General features: G+C 40.4%; 1 protein-coding gene across 7 annotated transcripts in view; it reads left to right on the top strand.

Moving 5' to 3' along the window:
* The first annotated feature begins 945 nt into the window (after window positions 1-945).
* Cep41 (centrosomal protein 41) overlaps window positions 946-19,766 on the top strand; it is a 41,895-nt gene continuing 23,074 nt past the window's right edge. For 2 of the 7 annotated variants that reach the window (XM_090332395.1, XM_090332393.1), the window contains exons 1-2: window positions 946-1,058; window positions 13,118-13,181. In XM_090332395.1, coding sequence (XP_090188521.1) covers window positions 1,026-1,058; window positions 13,118-13,181 — 97 coding nt within the window. In that variant the 5' untranslated portion in view covers window positions 946-1,025. Of the gene's footprint in view, window positions 1,059-1,367; window positions 1,430-1,549; window positions 1,699-13,117; window positions 13,182-13,344; window positions 13,421-19,766 lie in introns of those variants that run through there. The other 5 variants (XM_090332394.1, XM_090332392.1, XM_090332396.1 and 2 more) reach the window with 4 other exon arrangements.

Genomic DNA, 19,766 nt, shown 5'->3' with positions numbered 1-19,766 from the left:
AAGTAATTCAGATGGATGCTATTAGTCAAAAGAGCCAGTGCATATGAACAGCTCAGGGTAACATTTCTCCATTCCTGGAAAAACAACTTGGAGCAAAGGACAAAGGGTTACTGTGTTGTTCCTTCCCTGTAAAAGGATATAATTTTGATGGATTTGGTGGGACATTTAGGAGCCAAGTCAAACTGTGTGTGTAATTGTTTTGTAAAGGTGCTAGGACTTAATTTTCAGATCTGGAATGAGAACAGGTGGTGGCTGGTGGCAGGAGTCACAATGGTTTCCATGGCAACAGGATTGAGTTTTAGTCGTCTTCCCATCCTCCACAAATCTACAGCAGCTTTTCTCATAAGGTGCTTATTAAATGCTTGTTAAATGAATGATGAACCACTGAACAGTGTGTGTGCTTGGCAATTAAGGCTGCCGTCGTTTAGCAAGACTAAAAAGCTTTTAAAGCAACAATAATTACTGTATTTACACATGCGAGTTTGCATAATTTGCATAATAACTTGAAAACAAGAAACTATATTCTCATTGCTGCTGAACAACGGTATCCCATATTGTACTCTCTATTGTGGAAAAGGGAGCTCTGATGTTTGGTTAGAATGGCCTTAAAAAGGAGATAGGGGGGTTACCTGTACAGTATTTGTGCTATTACCTTTGTTATTTGTGCCCCCCTTCCCCCCCTCCTGGGTTCTGCGCAGGCGCAAAATCTCCCCTTCCCCCCCCCCCCCCCCCCCCCCGCTTCCTCTTCCCGCGCTAAAGCTGGCCCCCGCCGCCCAGGCCCTGAGCACAAAAGGCACTGCTTAGAGGGCGTCCCGCGTTGCCCTTGGCAACCAGTGACCGGCGTCTGGTTCTCCGGACCCCGCGCTGAGACAGTAAACGAGCTTCCCATTGGCTGACTTGGGAGAACCAGCCAATCGGAAGAGAGATCATAGATTGGCGGTTAAACTAGAGTGTAGCGGCTAGGAAGCTAGGGTTAGAGACAACTCGTGAGGTTAGAAATCCGAGCGTGGTCGGTTGGAGCAAATATGTCTGTCCGGAGGCACATTGGGAATCCTGAGGTGAGGGCAGGTCCGGACCCGAGAGGTGGAGGGGGGCGGGCGCACCGGAACAGGCGCCACGTGGGCAGGGCCCCGCCGCCAGCAACTTCCGCCACCCGGAAGGCGGGAAGTGGCCAGCGTGGGGAGGGTCCGGGCGCAGGGCCGCGCCGGGTCGGGCCCAGCCTCCGGCGAGGACACCGCGACGGGCCGGATGCCGGCATTTGTCGCTGGGAGGAGCTTCACAGGCGTGACAGCTGAGAAACGAAACCCAAGGAACCCCTGAACACTTAGGGAAAGAAGAGAGCGGTCAACGTGGATGGTGGGGAGATCCCGGGAGAGAAGAACAGGCAGTGACCAAGTTAATGGAAAAAGGGGAGAAGACAGGACACTAGGTGACTTTCCACAGTGCCCGGCCCTGCTGCACCGGTGGCAACGGGGTTACCGGCCTCCCCTCCCTGCGGAGACCTGCCAGCCCTGTAGTAGAGTTCAGGCTAGTGAGGGGAACCTAGGACCCGACTCAGGGAACGAGAGGACGGTCCTGGACACGCAAGGCCCCGGCACCAGTCAGGTGCGCAGGCATCTCAGGTAGCAGAACTGGAGCCACGTTGTGTGAATGCTGCCGACTTCGCAACTGAGAGAAACAAGTTGGGAGAGGCCTAAGGTGCTTAGCCTTTTGTACCAAACACCAGCTGTGCCTGCCCCGGTTCCTGTTGAGAAAGCGGAGAGCACCACCATCAGTGTTAGCAAGGCCTAAACACTGCAGCATCTCACTTTTAAGTCCAGTTCATAGACGTAGAGGATAGAATGATAGGCACCAGATACTGGGATGGCAGAGGGAGGCAATGATAAGATGCCAGTCAGAAGGGACAAGGTTTCAGTAAGGCCTAAAAGTTTTTGGAGGGGAACAGGCTTCACTGCATTTGAACTCAGGGCCTAGTGTTTAGGGGTAGCATTCTACCATCTGAGCTACATATCTGTTCCTTTTTTGTTTTAGTTATTCTTCAAGCAGTGTCTCACATTTGAACTGTAATCCCACAACAGGACTTGGAATACAATCCTACAATCTAAATTTTCCAAGTAGCTGGAATTGCAGGTGTGAACTAAAATTCTTAGAGCTATTGTACAACAGATGGCTCCTCTTAAGATTTTGTATATTCCACAATAGCTGAGTACATTTCAAATTCCTCATCATAAAAAGTAGGTTGATAGACTCTAATCAGTTTGATTTAGTTATTACATTTTGTGAGTATGCATATACATTGTGTCCTATAAATACAACTCTGGACTGTCAGCTAAAGTGATGTTAAAGTTGTTATGGAAGTTGGTGAGATAGGTGTATAGTGACTCTCAAAAATAACCAGTGCAAAAGAGAGAGATATGGCTCCATGGTAGAGCACTACTCTAGCAAGCATGAGTCTCTCCTCCCCAGATAGAAAGTTTTATTTTGGTACTGGGAACCTAAGGCCTCACACTTGCTAGGAAAGTGCTCAGCCACTTCAGTTGAGTCATATTCCCAGCTCCCTTCCATGAGTTCTGGACTCTGACTGCCCAGCTAATATCAAACTCTAGATGCTTCTGCCTTTGATGCCTTCCAAGTAGTTGGGATTGCAGATGTGTACCACCATGCACTGCTGGAATCCAAGGCAGTTTTGAAGAGTTTATGTGAGAGAGGAATAATGCTAGATTTTCATTTTAGGCACAGAGCCAGATTGTGGAGGATGGATTTGGGGAAGCCCAGACTAGAGTCTGGGAGATTAGTTAGGTGATTATTTTGATACCAAGACCATGGGACTAGGGACAGACGTGAGAAGAAATATTTGGGGTGTAAAGCAAGCAATATTTGGGGGGCATTAGCTCTGAGAGCTGACTGTGATGGAGTAGATGACTTACATTCTCTATTTGGACTATCATTAATGGGATGAGAATATGGGCATAAGAATATAGAAAACAGTTTCAGACATATAGGACAAGAAACAATGTCCTGTGTGGTTGGTTATACATTATGCTCTAGACAGAGATGCTTGGCTTAGTCTATGTTTAAGTGGAACACAATTTCCAATAATTCTTGGCAAAGAGCTAATAAGTAAGTATTTTAAAAAAATGTATGCTTAAAATGCTAGTCATATCTAAAGATGTTATAATTCCACCTTCCCATTTTTTGCCTGTGAGTTTGGCCTAGCAGGTAATTTCTTGGTTGTAAATCATCAGCGTCTTGGAAGCATCACTCTGTAGTTTTCCAGCAGCCAGTGTTGTTATGGAGAAGTCCAGGGCCCCACCTGTTGCTCTGTGACTAGTAGAATCAAGGAAGCATGTAGACTAGTTTATTCCAAGTGTTAGCATATTTCACAAAGGTATTCCTTGGTATCATCTGTTTGCACTCATTTAGTGGATACCAGAAACTGAATCTTCAGTCTGTAAAATTTTCTTGAATTATTTTATTGTTGATTTTCCTCTTCCCATCTTCTCTATCCCATTTTTTTTTTGTTTGTCATAATGGAACCCTTACTAGACAAATACCAATCCCCCATTTAAGCTATATCCCCAGTTCTTTAAATTCATTATTCATTCATCTATATGACTAGTTCTCTAATTTCTTCACTGTTATTTTTGGGAAATTTGACTTTGTTTTCTAATCTATTTAATGTTTTAAATTTCTTCCATCATAATTGTATTTTCTTTTTGCCAGTGAGCTTAGGGCCTGAGCACTGTCTTTGGGTTTTCTCAAGGCTGGAGCTCTACCACTTGAGCCACAGCACCATTTCTGGCTTTTTTCTATGTATGTGGTACCGAGGAATAGAACCTGGGTCTTTGTGCATACTAGGCGAGCACTCTACCACTAGGCCAAACTCTCGGCCCATAATTGTAATTTTTTTTTTTTTTTTTTGCCATCATGGGCTTGAGCTCAGGGCCTGAGCACTGTCCTTGGACTTTCTCAAGGCTAGAGCTCTACCACTTGAGCCTCAGCACCACTTCAGGCTTTTTTCTATGTATGTGGTACCGAGGAATCAAACCCAGGTGTTCATGCATGCTAGGCAAGCACTTTAACCACTAGGCCAAACTCCCGGCCCCCATAATTGTAATTTTTAAGAGCTGTTTTGCTCAGATCTTTTTTAAAAAATCCTTATTTTTAAATAAATATAGATTTGCAAGAGGTTGCAAAAATAATAGAGGTCCTGTGTGTCCAGCCAATATTCTACAGTGATGATTTATTTTATTTTTATTTTTTATTGTCAGCGTAACGTATAGAGGGGTTACAGTTACATTTGCCAGATAGTAGGAGCATTACTTTTCATACATTGATACCCCTTCTCATGTTTTTGTCCCCATTTCCCTCCCTCCACCCCTCCCCATCATCTTGTTTTCCCCCTTCCCTTTCCTATTTCAAATAAATAAACGGTATACCAGGTAACAAAGTCAGATACAGTAACAATATGAGATTAACTAAAGGGCAAAAAAAGAGAAGTGAAATAACATAGTAAATTAAGAACAACAATCACTTAAAATAAAGCTCTTGTTTCCATATCCTAGAGATCCTTTCATTTAGTCTCATTCTATATGACCTTATGTATCTAGATTTTGAGCTATTCTAATCCTCTTCTAGGTGAGACCTAGATGTGTACTAGTTACAAATGAGGGAAGCCATTGAGCCTATGTTCCTTTGAGTCTGGCTTGCTTCATTTTTCCTGTCTTTCTATTTCCTTACAAATGGGGTGATGTCATTCTTTCTGATGGCAGCATAGAATTCCATTGGGTATAAGTACCGCATCTTCTTGATCCAATCATTTACTGAGGCCCAGTGATGATATTTTTATCTAGAGTACAATGTCACAACTAGAAAATTGAAGTTTGTACAAAGTACGAATAATTGTAGACCTTTATCACAGGCATGGGTCATATAATCAAGGTGTGCATATATGTAGATCTGTACAATGGTACCTACTCCACCACCACAAATATCTCTTCTCTTAGGCTGGTCACACTTAGTCACGCTTTCTTCCCTCTTACCATCTGTTATATAAGGAGCTGGGAGCAAGTGTGGTTTAGTGGTACACTGATTGCCTAGTATGCATGAAGACCTAGATTTGATTCCTTAGTACCACATACATAGAAAAAGCTGGAAATGATGCTGTGACTCATGTGGGAGAGCTCTAGCCTTGAGAAAGCCCAAGGACAGTGCTCAGGCCCTGAGTTCAAACTCCAGAACTGCCCCCCTCCGAAAATTATATAAATTTAATCACCCATATATGACTTTTTTTGTCGTGGGGTTTGAACTTTGGGCCTGGCTACTATCTGTGAGAATTTGTGCTCAAGTCTAGCATTCTACCACTTGAGCTACAGTTCTATGGCTTCTTTGGTAGTTTTTAGTGGAGCTAAGTGTCTTACAGACTTTCCTGTCCCTGCTGGCTTTAAACTGAGAATTACAGATCTCAGCATTCTGAGTAGCTAATAAATTAATAGGCATGAGCTATCAGTGCCCAGCTTGAGAATAATGTCCTTGAAACACATCCAAGTTACTGAGAGTATTGCTAATCCATTGATTCTTATTGCAGATTGATGTTCTGTTGTGTGGATGTACTAGTTTCTTTATGCATCTTACTAGTACGGGTTAGTTTTGTTGCTTTCAGTTTGGAAATAGATAAAAACACTTGGGTATAGCTCTTCATGTGGGCTTTGGTTTTATTTTTATGGAGTTGACACTATGAGTGAATAAGATTTCCTTCTACCTTTGTATTTACTCTAGACTTTTATAAATAGCTTGGAAATTTTTTCTTAATACTATTTGTAATTTTTCCAGTTACCTTAAAAAAAACTATATACTATGGAGAAATATGTACATGTGTCTACACAGGGGTAGAAAGAGAAAGAAAGAATTACTACAATTTTGGCTTACATAAATGTTAAATGTCACAGTATTATATATATATATATATAATACACATATATATGTAGTGTTTTGACTTGCTTTTTTACATTTAACAATATGTCTTAAGAGATTTTCCCATATTAGAGAAATAAAGCTCAACTATTATTTTTCCTTTTGACTATTACCTTAGTTCTTGGTATGATTATATTACAGTTATGTTCTTTTTTGTGTCTGTGTGCCTGTCCTGGTGCTTAAACTCAGGGCCTAGGTGCTGTCCTTGAGCTTTTTAACTCAAGGCTGGCACTCTACCACTTGAGCCACTTGAGTTTTACTTCTGGCTTGTCGATGATTAATTGGAGATATGAGTCTCACAGATATTCTTGCCTGAGCTGGCTTCGAACCGTGATCCTCAGATTCCCCATCTGAGTAGCTAGGATTATAGGTGTGAGCCACCGGTGACTGGCTCATTTATTATTTTTTATTTTCTAACTATTAGACTTCGGTTATACAAATGAATTGATATGATTAAGTTACTCATAATTTGCAATTCAAGATGGTTTTGGTTTTTTTCTTTTCTTTTCTTTTTTTTTTTTGGTGGATCATGGGCTTGAACTTGGCCTGGGCACTGTCCCTGAGGTCTGCTCAAGGCTGTCATCCTACTCCTGGGCCTGGGTGTTGTCCCTGAGCTCTTCAGCTCAAGGCTACTGTTCTACCCTTGAACCAAGCCCCACTTCCCATTTCCTAGAGGTTAATTGGAGATAAGTCTCAGGTTCTTTTGCAGTTTTTTTGGTTTTTATGGATTTTAGTCTCAATCTTGTCTCTGCACCATAGTTATCATGTCCATGTTAAATATGTATATTTCTAATTAAGTGCTTTATTTTCTTACATAATGATCTTGTATGCTGAAACATTTTAGAAAAATGCCATTATGCTATATATGTCATTACCACTAGCTTTATCATGCTTGCGATCCATCCAGATTGGTAGATATGTCTAGGTGAAACTTTTAAACTGTTATGTATTAATTCAGCGTATGGATACTTCATAATTTATCCATTCATCCTTTCATGATTGTTATCTAGCTTTTTTTTTTTTTTTTGCAAATGTGTATGCAAATCTTGGGGCTTGGACTCAGGGCCTAGATGCTGTCCTTGAGCTTTTTTGCACAAGGTTAGTGCTCTACTACATGATCCACTGCTTCACATCCAACTTTTTGGGAGTTAATTGGATAAGAGTCTCACAAACTTAACTGCCCAGGCTGGCTTTGAATTGTGATCTTCAGATCTCAACCTCCTAAGTCGCTAGTATTACATGCGTGAGCTAAGAGCATCTGGCTCTAGCTTGTTTTTGGCTATTTGAACACTGATGCAATGACCATACTTATTTCAAGGAGTTTTGAAAGCTCTTTGTGTATTTGAGTTACTAGCTCTTTATTGGATCTATGGTTTGCAAAAATTCCTTCTAGGCTGTAGCTTATCTTTCCATCCTATTAATGCAATCTTTATAGAGGAAAAGGTTTTTTGGTTTTTTTTTTTTTTGGAATTTTCTTGGTAACAGCTTTATTGAGACATAATTCATGTACCATAAATTCACCCATTTAAGTGTACATTTAAATGGTTTCAGAATGGTCATAGAGTTTAAAGTTATTAATACAACTTTAGTATATTGTCATTACCCCAGAAAGCAACCCTATAACCTCTAGTCTTGGCAGCCATAAATCTGACTTTATAGATTTGATTTTGGGGGGGGTACATTTCATAAGGAAAGAGTAATGCAAATGTGTGTGGTGTGTGTGTGTGTGTGTGTGTGTGTGTGTGTGCGCGTGTGCGTGCATGTGTGGTATTTTGTGAATTGTTAAAGGCTTGTGTAAGTTTTTGTTTGTTTGAGTTTTGTAGTTGTTGCTGATGCTGGAGCTTAAATTCCAGGCCTCTGTTTTTCTTTCTGCTTTTCTTTTCTTTCTTTTTCCAGAGCTGAGGATTGAACTTAGGGCCTTGCCCTTGCCAGGAAAGTGCTTTCAACCCCTCACTCTGCTTTTCTGCTCATGACTGGTACTGTGCCTGTCTCCACTTTGGGCATTTTGCTGGTTATTTGGGGGATAAGACTTTCTCAGATTTGTCTGCCCAGGTTGGCTTCAAACTGCCATTCTCAGATCTCAGCTTCCTGAGTACCTGTGATTACAGGCATGGGCCGCTGCTTCTCTGTTTTATCGTGCATCAGTACCTTTTCCCTCTTACGGACAAATGAATGTGTCTCTTTTGTTTATCCATTCTTCTATTGAACATTTGGGTCGTTTCTACATTGAGGCCATTATGAATAATGCTACTATTATAATACAGGTTGGTTTTTTTTTTCTTACTGGTGCCAAGAATTAAGCAATTAATGAAAGTTATTGAAAATGTTTATCAGCTTCCACTAAATGTTTGTTCTTCTTTTTTTCGTGCTGGAGATGATATATTAGGTAGCTTAGACTATCATAACAAAATTCCACAGACTGGGAGGCCTAAACAACAAAAATGCATTTTTTAGGGGTGGGAATGTGGCCTAGTGGTAGAGTGCTTGCCTAGCATACATGAAGGTCGGGGTTCAATTCTTTGCTTCTATATACACAGAAAAAGCTGGAAGCAGTGCTGTGGCTCAAGTGGTAGAGCACTAGCTTTGAGAAAGCCCAAGGATAGTGCCCAGACCCTGAGTTCAAGCATGAGCTTGAGCTGTAACTTTGCTTGGGTCTTTTTATTATGACTACCTGTCTTGATTTTTAAGTATTTATCTAAATCCCCCACCCCTTCTACTTCTGGCTCTGGAGAAATGTCTGGCCCATGGGCCATATAAAGCCTATAAAATCATTTGGTACATGATGGGCCAGAAACATATGCTTCTAGTCAGCATCTCAATATCCTCCTACAGTCCATCTGCCTGTATTGATAATTTTATATGGCCCTTAGCAGAATGAAAGTTTCCATTCCCCCCCTCCAATCTAATCTCTCTTTTTCCCTCCGTTTCCCTCCCCTTCCTCCCTTCCCCCCTCCTCTCTTTTTTCCTTTCCTCTTTTCTCCTATCATCCTCCCTACCCCTACCCCCTAAACAAAACAGACAATAAAGATCATCCCTCAGCAACTGCCTGGAAGGAAAAGCACAATGAGGGTCAGCCTTTTTACTGTCCTGTTCTTTCCTTCCTTCCTCCCTTCTCATGTACACAGCCTGCTGTTTTTTGCTTCTGTCCTTGTCCATTTCCTCTCACTGCTTCCATCTGAGCCATCAACAATGCCCTGCTTTGCTAAATCCAAATTCACTTTCCTGTTCTCTTACTTGACTTGTATTCTTGTTTGCTGGTCCATGCTTGACCTCTTGTTCTCAGACTTGACAGCATTGTTCCCTGTTGACTGCAGCCTTCTTCCTGCAGCTTTTCTCAGATTTTTCTGACTCACTTTCTTCTGAGTCTCCACCAAGGTGTCTCTTCTTCATCTGACCTATGGTGTCTTACATTGTGTCCTAGAGTATTGTGGTCATTCCCATAGCTTTGTCTCTTTCCTCCCCCAGCCCAGCCCAGCCCAGCCCAGCCCAGCCCAACTCTTTCTCTCTCTTTCTCTCTCTCATAACCAATTGAACACTTGCATTTTAGGTACACCACTCAACCCAAACTGTACACATCACTTTTATCTTATATGCTTTCTCTCTTTTTTTTTTTGGGGGGGGGGGACGTGGTATCACCTTGACAGTCATCTGTGGTTAACTATGTTGATTTCACACTTTATGTTGATTTCTTCAAACTGTCTTTTCCTCCTCTTCTGCCATTTAGTAGCCATTTAGTACTTTAGAGCCTCTTCATATTGCTGCCAGCATAATCTTCCTAAAACATAAATATAATGTCATCACTCATGCCTAAACCTTTAATGGCTTTATCATCTCCTCCAGGATTTTTCAACTTCCGCCTTATTCACGTTTGGGCTGTTTCCTTGTTGTAGGGGTCTGTCCTGCATCCCTTGTCTCTACCCACAAGATGCCTCTACCCCACTGTTGTGACAACCCCAAATATCTACAGACTTTGACAAATATCTTAAAGTTGGCAAAATTGCATCCTGCTTGAGATCCACTGCTCAATAGGACAAAATGGAAGTGGTCTTAGCATGGACACAGAGCCCTTTGTGATCTGCCACTGTCTGCCTCTCCAGCATCATTTGTGCCCACCCTGCCCTACACCAGTGCTATCTGTATACCAGTTACTGCTAGATTGTTTGAAGTTGTCTACATTTTTGCTAGGCTCCAGGCATTTTCAGTATTTTTCTCTTGGCCAGACTCTGTATCACCCAATCATTGCACTTGTCTTTCAGCTAATCTCCATGGCCTTCAGAATTGAGCTCATCAGACACCTTTAGCAAGCAGTTTTTGCTACTCAGTGTGCATTTGGTACCAATCTTCCCTTCCTTTCACATCCATATTTCCCTGTCCTTGTTTATCATGTAGTCCGCCATCTACATATCCAGTAGTAAGTGAAAACGGATGGCAGGGCACAATTTTAAAACTCTTTCTCACAGGAATCAACTCCTAGTAGGTCCTCAGTAATAAACATCAACTGAGGGATGGTTGGTGTTCAATACATCTTTTTGAACAAAGAAATAATCTTCCTTGAAACAGCTCCTTTTCCCAGTTCCTTCACTTTCTATGATTCTAGGCTGTTTCTGTCATTGAAAGTAAGCTAGTGGGTCATTGGGTCAAGAAGCAATCACCTCAACAGCAAGAATTTAAGCAGGAAGTGTATTCCTTTCATAAAACCTATAGTGCTCTGCTGGCAGTGGAATATGAACAGTTTTCCATTGTGGTTGGTCTCAGAAAGTCTGGAATAAGAGCTTGAACTGAAATGGGAACCCGCCAGAGAAACACTACATTTTTCTCCTGTACCATATGGATTTCTCATTAGCCCATGTAAGGGAAAGGCGGGGGCGGGAGGGCTCAGGCAGCTGTCCACACCCTCTCCCCTCATCATTCTGCCGCCACCACACCTGGTCCCCAGGGACACTCTCAGTTCTTAGCTATTTTGGCTTAGGTAAGGACAAATCCCCTTGGTTCAGCAGAGAGTAGCCTGGAATTTTTCAAAAGAGGCTTTGCTAGGAAACTGGTGGGAAAACCAAAACAAAAGCTTGAAAACAGGAAATAGGGTATAGAAATGATAAAAATAAAGAATGTGCAAAAAAAATCCATTGGTTTCAGATAACTGAAATCTAGTGTCACTTTTCCATGACTCAGTTTACTGTTTGTTTCATTTTGCTCTGATATTGTCTTACCCTACAGTCTGCCTTTTAGTTTTTGTATATTTTTCTTCTCTTCAGAATCATCTCTATCTTCTGGAGAAGGATTAAAAATAATGTTGTCACTTTCTTTTATAGACATCAGAATGGGAAGTGCTGTTTCCATCTTTTTCCAAGGACCAATGCTAAGTGGTCATAAGAAAAGTTTTATCTTCCTGGTGTGAGGTGAAAAATTTCAGGCAATGAATTAAAATTCAGGGTTTTAATAATGTCATAAAGAACTGACCTTTTTACACAGGATTTTTTTTTTTTTTACCTTAAATTAGACATTAAGGTAGCAGATGGCAGGATTAGGGCCGAAGCCCAATTTGCCTAGCATTTGCCTAGCATGTGTGAGGCCTTGGATTTGATCTCTACTACTGCCCCTTCCAAAGACAAAATGTAGCAGATGGTTTATGTTCTTATGTAGTAGGTAAAAAAAAAAATTAAAATAAACTTCATCCTGGACAAAAAAAAATTCTTTTTTAAAAAAATAGCAGAAGTTAATTGTGAGGTTTGACTTTGTGTTTTTTCTTCTTGTCCATCCTTAGCAAAATTAAAAGTTGATAGCTATGTAGGTGTAAGACGTAGAAGAATTCTAGGCTTTTCTTATTCTTTGTAGATGACTTGAAGAAGTATTTTGATATGTAAGTGATTTTTGCCTTGCACTCCTACCAAATGGGCACTTTATCATTAACTTTTCTGATATAATTTGCAATGTAATGTGCTATACTTTTGGGTTGTTTGGAGCTCTGTCCTAAGGAAACAAATAGTTGTTGTATAATTCCCATTCTTGAATAGCAATAAATGTACTTAGCACATAGTAGGTCCATATTGAATACAAATCTGAGAAAGTCACTGTCCCTTCAAGAAAATTCTCCACCAGGAAGGAAGGAAGATCTAGATGTAGACCATGGAATGCACAGGGCACCAAGGGGGGAAATGTGCTGATTTTATCTTGAATAGTTGTATAGAAGAGATATTTTGTCCAAGTTGAGGAAAGATTCTAGGCAAGCATCTGGCAAAACTAGACATATTAGGGGAATATTCTATGCCACTTCAACATGGGAACATTTGTGGAAGATGAAGTTAGAAGGATAGTACCCAGTTTTTAATCTTGTATTCTACAGCTACCTGTACTTTAACATACGATTTTTATATTTCTGTAAGCCAGAAAAAAAAGCAAGAAATCTATATGTGGTGACGCTTTTGTATTTATAGCCTTTCCTCCTTTAATGAATTTTGCATTCACTATAGGAATTTAATGTCTTGTGCTTGTATTCCGAGTCTTAACTACTGAGACAGTTTTGCTGACCATGAACTTACCCTTAGCCAGAGATGACTCTCAGCTGCCACAAGAGCAGATGCCACAGCAGTGACATCTGCAGAGCTCAGTGCAAAAGCCTGCTAGGCTCAACATTTGGAACATCTAGGTCTTCCTGCCATGTTTTTAGGAGAACTGTAGATAAAATCTGGATGTTTCCTGAGGAGTTGGTCCAGAAGCTCAATAAGATCAAGATTAAAAAGAGGGATAGGACAATATCTTTTTTGTTTTAATAAATTTCTTTAGGCAGTGGTGGGTGGCTTATGCTGGATTGCAGTGATAGACTGGAGAAACTAGGGGGAGATCAATTATAAATTTATAGTGGGGGGGGTAATTTTTTAAAGAGCCTATCCCTCCCATATTGCATGTTGCTCTGAGATTTTGACAAAAAGTGGAAATATTTTGACAGAAATGAGGTAACTGTCTTCCTCTAAGGAAGTACCATTGTAAAGAGTCATGATCTAAGGGACAGCTGGCTCCCTAGAGTTTGTCTTTTAAGTCTGTGATCCTTTAGCATTCATGCATTTTTTAAAAACTTACCTGACACTCATCTAACTGCCACCCTTACCTTATATTAACCTGCTTAATTTTGAATTTTCTTATTTTGTAGTATCTGACCAAAAGGATACCACAGAACCCAAAGTATCAGCATGTCAAATCAAGACTGGACACTGGTGAGTAAAGATTAGAAAATTTAAGAAATAGTCCAATAGCTAATTATTGATAAAGAGTAGACTTAATCCTGGTACAAATCACAACTAGAATTTTCTTGTGGCCTTGCCTTGCCCAGCTTCTCAGGGCTCAAATTCATCTTCATTTTTCATGCCAGGTGCTGGTGGCCTGTGTCTATAACCTAGCTACTTTAAAGGCTGAGATCTGAGGATCACAGTTGAAAGCCAGCCCAGGCAAGAATGTATGTAGGATTTTTTTTTTTTTTTTGTGGGTCATGGGGCTTGAACTTAGCCTGGGCACTGTCCCTGATCTCTACAGCTCAAGGCTACCGCCCTACCCCTGGGCCTGGGAGTTGTCCCTGAGCTCTTCAGCTCAAGGCTACCACCTTACCCTTGAGCCAAGCCCCACTTCCCATTTTTTAGAGGTTATTGGAGATAAGAGTCTCAGGTCCTTTTGTGCCCAGGTTGGCTTTGAACCTTGATCCTCAGATCTCAGCCTTCTAAGTAGCTAGGATTACAGGTGTGAGCCACCTCCCGGCTAGTCTGTGGGATTCTAATCTCCAATTATCCACCAGAAAACCAGAAGTGGCTCTGTGGCTCAAAGTGATAGAGCCACTAGCCTTGAGCAAAAAGAGCTCAAGGACAGCAGCTAGACTTCAAGTTCAACCCCATAACTGACAAAAAAGAAGAAAAAAAAAGTTGTTCTTCAGATTGTAGTAAAAAATAATTTTAGGTTACTCTTAAATAACCAAAATATAGAAATAAAAATTAAAGAAATAAAATACCAGAAAATGAAGCCATTATTCTCCTCAGTGCAGGGCTGATTCTAAAGAAATAACAGGTCATGTTATTTTGGACACTTCAAATATATTTCTTCAGAGTGACAGTAATAGGTTACACATGTGCATGTTTGGTTAGTTCAGTGTTTGCAATGTAGGTTATCTATCTGAGAAGCTGTGGATTAGGGGAGGAAGAAAAATGAGTGTGGATTGTGGCTTTTGCAATTAAAGATCTTCAGTTCAAGTAGAGGCAGATTGACTTGACTGAGTAACTGCAGTGCCAGACAAAATTTAATTAGTGCTTCAGTCAAGTGAAAGCCAATTTTCATGCTATTCACATCTCTCAGTGTAGCAATAAGGACACTGTTCAGATCCTAGTGGATTTTCAGTCTGGTGAGGTTTGGGTTGTTTGTTTAGTATTATTTTTTCAGCCTTTTAAAGTCTGCTGTGCAAAATCTACCTGGCTAAAATGGTTTTTCTGTGTATTGGGGGACTGTCTGCTCTGCAGTACTGAACTTTCCATCAGTGATTCAAGATAACAAAGGACAGTAAAGGAGAGTGTTGCCTTTGTTTAAAGCATCATCTTTATTTTCTCTTTCCCTTTCTCTAATCTCCTTCAAAGTCATTGTTTTCCATGACGCATACTTCCTCAAATAACATAGACAAATTGAATGTATCACATTTGCAGATAGTATTTCTTGATATCTTTCTTTCAAACCTTTCCCTGCCATACAGATATTTATCCTTGCAAATATCCTGTTTGATGGGCAGATGAAAATATTATCAGTGTTTTAGAGGAAGAGGAAATTGTAGCCAGGAGATTTTGTGATTTAGTTGAGTTCAATAAAGGAGATAAAACTAGGATTGCTTTCGGGGTGAGGAATTAATCCTGGAGAGCAGGTGCCAGGCCAGTGTACTGTCTCTTAGTCTGTACTGTCTTGTCTTTCCCCTCATCTTGATTCTGCCATAACTATCAGCAACTCTATCTGTACCAGCTCCCCTTTAATTGCAGCCTTTGAAATATGTGATTCTGGAAAGGAAACAGCTAGATTTAAAGAGCTGAAGCCTAGATATGATTTTTAAAGAGTACCATAAAAGGGAATTTCTTTTGTAACTTTTCCACCTCCTTGAAATTACAAATTTTAATCCCTTTAAACGCTTGGGATATATCTTGATGGTGGAGTACTTGCCCAGCACTTGTGAGGCCTGAGTTTGATTCCTAGCATTACAAAAATAATGAAAGGAATTCTATGTACTCTTTGCTTGATTTTCCACAGTGGCAACTGCTTACAAATTGACATTGATACATATGTCATGATACCAAAGAACACTTTGGTAACCATAAGGATTCCTTAGGCTATCGTTTGTTAGTCGTCTTTTTCTTTCTCTAACCCCCAGGACCTTTTATGTTCTCCAGTTCTATCACTGTCATTTCACAAATTGCATGTGTAAGGAATTATATAGTGTACATCTTTTGACATTGGTTTGCTTTGATGCTGCAGGTGGAACCAGGGTGTATCAGTAGTTTGTTTCTTGTTCCTGTTACTAGGAAATTCCCTGTCCTTCAACAGTTACCCATTTACCTGTTGAATGCATTGTGTTGTTTCTACTTTGGGCTATTGTGAATAAAAGTGATATGAACATTTATGTACAGATTTTGTGTGTGTGTGAGTCATGGGACGTGAACTCTGCGCCTGGTCACTGTCTCTGAGCTCTTCAGTTCAAGGCTACCGCCCTACCCCTAGAGCCTCAGCCCCACTTCTCATTTTCTAGTGGTTAATCAGTCTTTAGTGCCTGGGCTGGCTTTGACCCACAATCCTCAGATCTCCTGAGTAACTAGGATTATGTGAGCCACCGTGCTTAGCTTCATGTACAGATTTTTATGTGCACAGAGTGATACGAACATTCATGTACAGATTTTTGTGTGCACATGAATCTTTCATTTCTCTGGAGCACAAGGCCTGGATCAAATGGTAATTTAGTTACATAGTTGTTTGTTTTTTAAAGAAATTGCCCAATTATTTTCCATAGTGGCTGTACTATTTTATATTGCCATCAGTGATGGATGGCATCTACCATTTCTTTGCATCCTTTGCAAATTTGGGGTTATCATTGTTTTTTTATTTTAGCCATTCAGATACAGGGGTAGTGATAGATCTTTGAAGTTTTAAACTTCTTTCATGATCTTCACATGTGATTATTTGCTTTCTGTTCTGTCTTCATTGGAGAAATGACTGTTCAAGTATTTGCATATTGTAATTGAATTGTTTGCCTTTTTACTGTTCAAGTTTGAGTTTCTTATGCATATTTGCTATTAGCTAATTAGTGAGATATAGAATGCAAGTATTTCTTGTCCAGAGAAATACTTGAATAAACACTTGAATTTGAATACTTGAGTTAAAAAAGACAAGTCATCTTATCTAACAGGATCTTCTGGAGAATCAAAAGTCTTTAATTTTTATCAGCACTTCCTTTTAGGGATCATGGTTCTGTTATTAACTTTAAAAACTCATTGCCTATCCTATGTCTCAATTATGTTTTCCTGTCATAACTTTTTTTCTTTTTTTTCCTTTCTTGAGGTACTGTGTTGTTGTTTAACTCAGGGCTTCATGTTTGATATGCTGGCACTCTACACCTGACTCATTCCTCCAGCCCTTTACAATCTGGTTTTTGAGATAGGATCTTTCTTTCTGTCCAGACTGGCGTGGACTGAAATCCTCCTATTAATACGTCTTGCAGTATCTGGGATGACCAGTGCATATCACCATGCCTGGCTTTTTTTATGTTGAGAGGAGCTCTTGCAAATTTCACCCCTCCTTCAGCCCTCCTGATTGGCTTGGAGCCATGATCTTCTTTAATTCAGTCTCCCACATTGGTGGGATAATGGGAATATATCACCGCACCTAGCTAGAGATTGAGATAGAGTTTCGTAACTTTTTGCCTATAATTGACTATTCCTACTCTTTTTCTTTCCAAAATTGCTTTAGCTATTCTTCCTTTTCTTTTCCTAATATCAGAATAATCTCAGATTTACAGATGTCGCTATGATTTTGATAGGAGTTATTTATCACGTAGGGAAGAATTGACATCTTTATTATGCTAAAAACTAGTAACCTACTTTATATCTGTGGATTTGCCTATTGTGGGCCATCATATACTAGAATCACATGATATGTAGCCTTTTATATCTATCTTCTTTTACTTAGTGTACTGCTTCCAGTGTTCATCTACATTGTAGCTTGCATCTGTTCTTCATTCCTTTTTATTGCCAAATAATATTCTGTTGTAGAAATCTTCCATATTTTGTTTATGTACTCATGGGTTGACAGACATTTGGATTGCTTACTCTTTCTGGCCATAGTACTTCGGAGAGCATCAATGTGTACAAGTCTTCCATGTGCACATGTGTTTTCAGTTCTGTTGGGTATACACTGAGCAGTTAGGTTGCTGGTCGAATGGTATTCCATGTTTAATTTTCCCAGATAGCCACACTACATTCCCATCAGCAGTGGCAGGGGCGGGGGGGGGGGGGAGTAGCCATAGGTTCTCTTCTCTCACATCTTTGCTAATGGTGGCTATTGTCTGTCATTTTGATTCTCATCAATGTTGTGGGTGTGAATGAGTGAAGGAGTATCTCATTATGGTTTTAATCAGTGTGTTCCTGATGTCCAGCTCCTTTTTATGTGCTTTTTGGCATTTGTTTAAGTCTGTGGAAAGATATACCTCTTTAGATCATTTGCCCATTCTCAACTTGGGCTATTCTTCTTGCAAGAGTTTTAAATTCTATTGTAGATACTAGACTCTTATCAGAAATATGATTTGTGAGTATTTTCTCCTATTCTGTGGTTTGTCCAAGGTTTTTGTTGTACTTGCAGTAAAGTACATCTATCTATCATGCCTAGAAGCACAAGTCTCCTCAAACAAGTTTTGTAATAGCTTTTGGAAGGGCAAAGTGTGTCTTGTTGCTTAAAGCTCAAGAGTATTTTAAAGTCAGTGTGGGAGAGAAAACTCATTCTATCTATTGTTTGCTTTTTTGTGTGTGTTTCAAATTTAGAGAGAGATCTTCTTGTCATGTTTTGTTCCCACACAATTTTGTGAGTTACTTGATGTGCAGCATCTTTGGTTGATATGCTCAGGTACAGAGCCCCTCAGCCTTTAGGGACCAACAGGACCTGGGGAGCCCAGACCCAGTGCTTTATCTAGATGTTATCATTGCCACAAGTACCACAGTGGGGACACAGGAGTTGAGGGACCCTGGTTAAGAAAACCCACAAGAGACCTCAGAGCCTGAGTGCCACAGAGAGGTTCTGTCAAAGCTGTATGGTCAAGCAGTAGGAATGGGTGAGGGAATCAGTGTGCACTTCACATTTCTAAGCTAAATAGATGGATCTTGAATCTTTTCCTGTCAAACAAACCTTTCTCTGAGCACAGAGTTAAACACAGAATTCAAGGATTCCATGATACTACAGCTGCACCCAACTTACCTTCTCCTGAATTCATCAAAGACTGAAACCCTGCTACTGCATAAAGATGATTGTTTCCATACTTCTGACTCTTACTTCTCATGGGGACCTCATATACAGCTGTGACTAATGCTGGGACTAAATCCCAGCATGTCTTTGAACTTGCAGTATTTCTTTTATTCTATAGTCCTGAACACACCTTGCAAGCATCTAGCTTTATGCTTCTGATGAGATCCCTGCTGGCATTCAGTCAGTTACCACTACAAATTTTTGTGCATTCTCCGGGTTCTGTAGTATCTGGGGTTCTAGACTGTTACTCTACTGCATTGTCTCGTGTATGTGTGTGAGTGTGTGTGTGTGTGTGTGTGTGTGTGTGTGTGTGTGTGTGTGTGTGTGTACCTGCCCATACTGGGGGCTTGAACTTAAGGACCTTGTGTTCTTGCTTGGGTTTTTTGTTGTTGTTGTTTTTCTTTTTGCTCAAGGCTAGTTCTATCCAATTTGAGCCATACCTCCACTTACAGCTTTTTTCTGTTTAATCAGAGATAAGATTCTTACAAATTTGTGTACCTGGGCTGGTTTTGAACTGTGACCCTCAGGTCTCAGCCTCCTGAGTAGCTAGGCATGGTCCAGCAGTACCCCGCTCCCAGCTTCACATTATCTTCTGTTGGTCTTTTTCTTTTCACTGGTACTGGGATTTGAACGTAGGGCCCCATGCTTACTAGGCTGGCACCTGAGCCACAATCCAGCCCTCTGTGGGGTTCTGTTCTTCCACACTGAGCTTCGCTGCAGAATGGTTAACCAAACCACAGGCCACTTCCTTATTAGTCCCTTCTATTCCTGTTGGCTGCATTACCCTCTCACTTGGTCCGTAGTAAGTCCAATTTTACTTTTGTTTAACTTCTCAAATTCTTCCCAATGAATTTTACTCAGTCTTTTCTAGCCTTAATTTTTGTAGAATTCACCTTCCATTTGTTATCTCTGTACAAACTAGTCATTTACATTCTTCTTCATCTTTACTTCTCTTGAGCACTTACTAATAGCTTAACTCATTTGTTTTTATTTGGTATTTAATTCTTTCTCTTACGTCAAAGGGAGAAATATGTAGGAAAGGCTTTAACAAACCAGAAAGCATTGCACACACGTATTAAGGTTAACAAAGGACCACTATGTCTCTTTTCACTCTTTCTGCTCCTTCTGAAACAAAGAACTTTGCCATAGGGGAGGGAAATATTGAAGAAAAAATAAAACCATGGAATTGTCTCTTAGCAACAGAGTTCATGCCTTATAAATCTTTCCCAGTCTAGATTGCTGTTCCCAGAATCACTTGCTTTTCTTACAGGTTCAGT

This window comes from Megascapheus bottae, chromosome 5, assembly GCF_031878675.1.
Source record: "Megascapheus bottae isolate mThoBot1 chromosome 5, mThoBot2.hap1, whole genome shotgun sequence".
Lineage (NCBI taxonomy): Eukaryota > Metazoa > Chordata > Mammalia > Rodentia > Geomyidae > Megascapheus > Megascapheus bottae.
The sequence above is the reverse complement of the archived record's forward strand: the minus strand, read 5'-3'. Positions and strand labels throughout refer to the sequence as shown.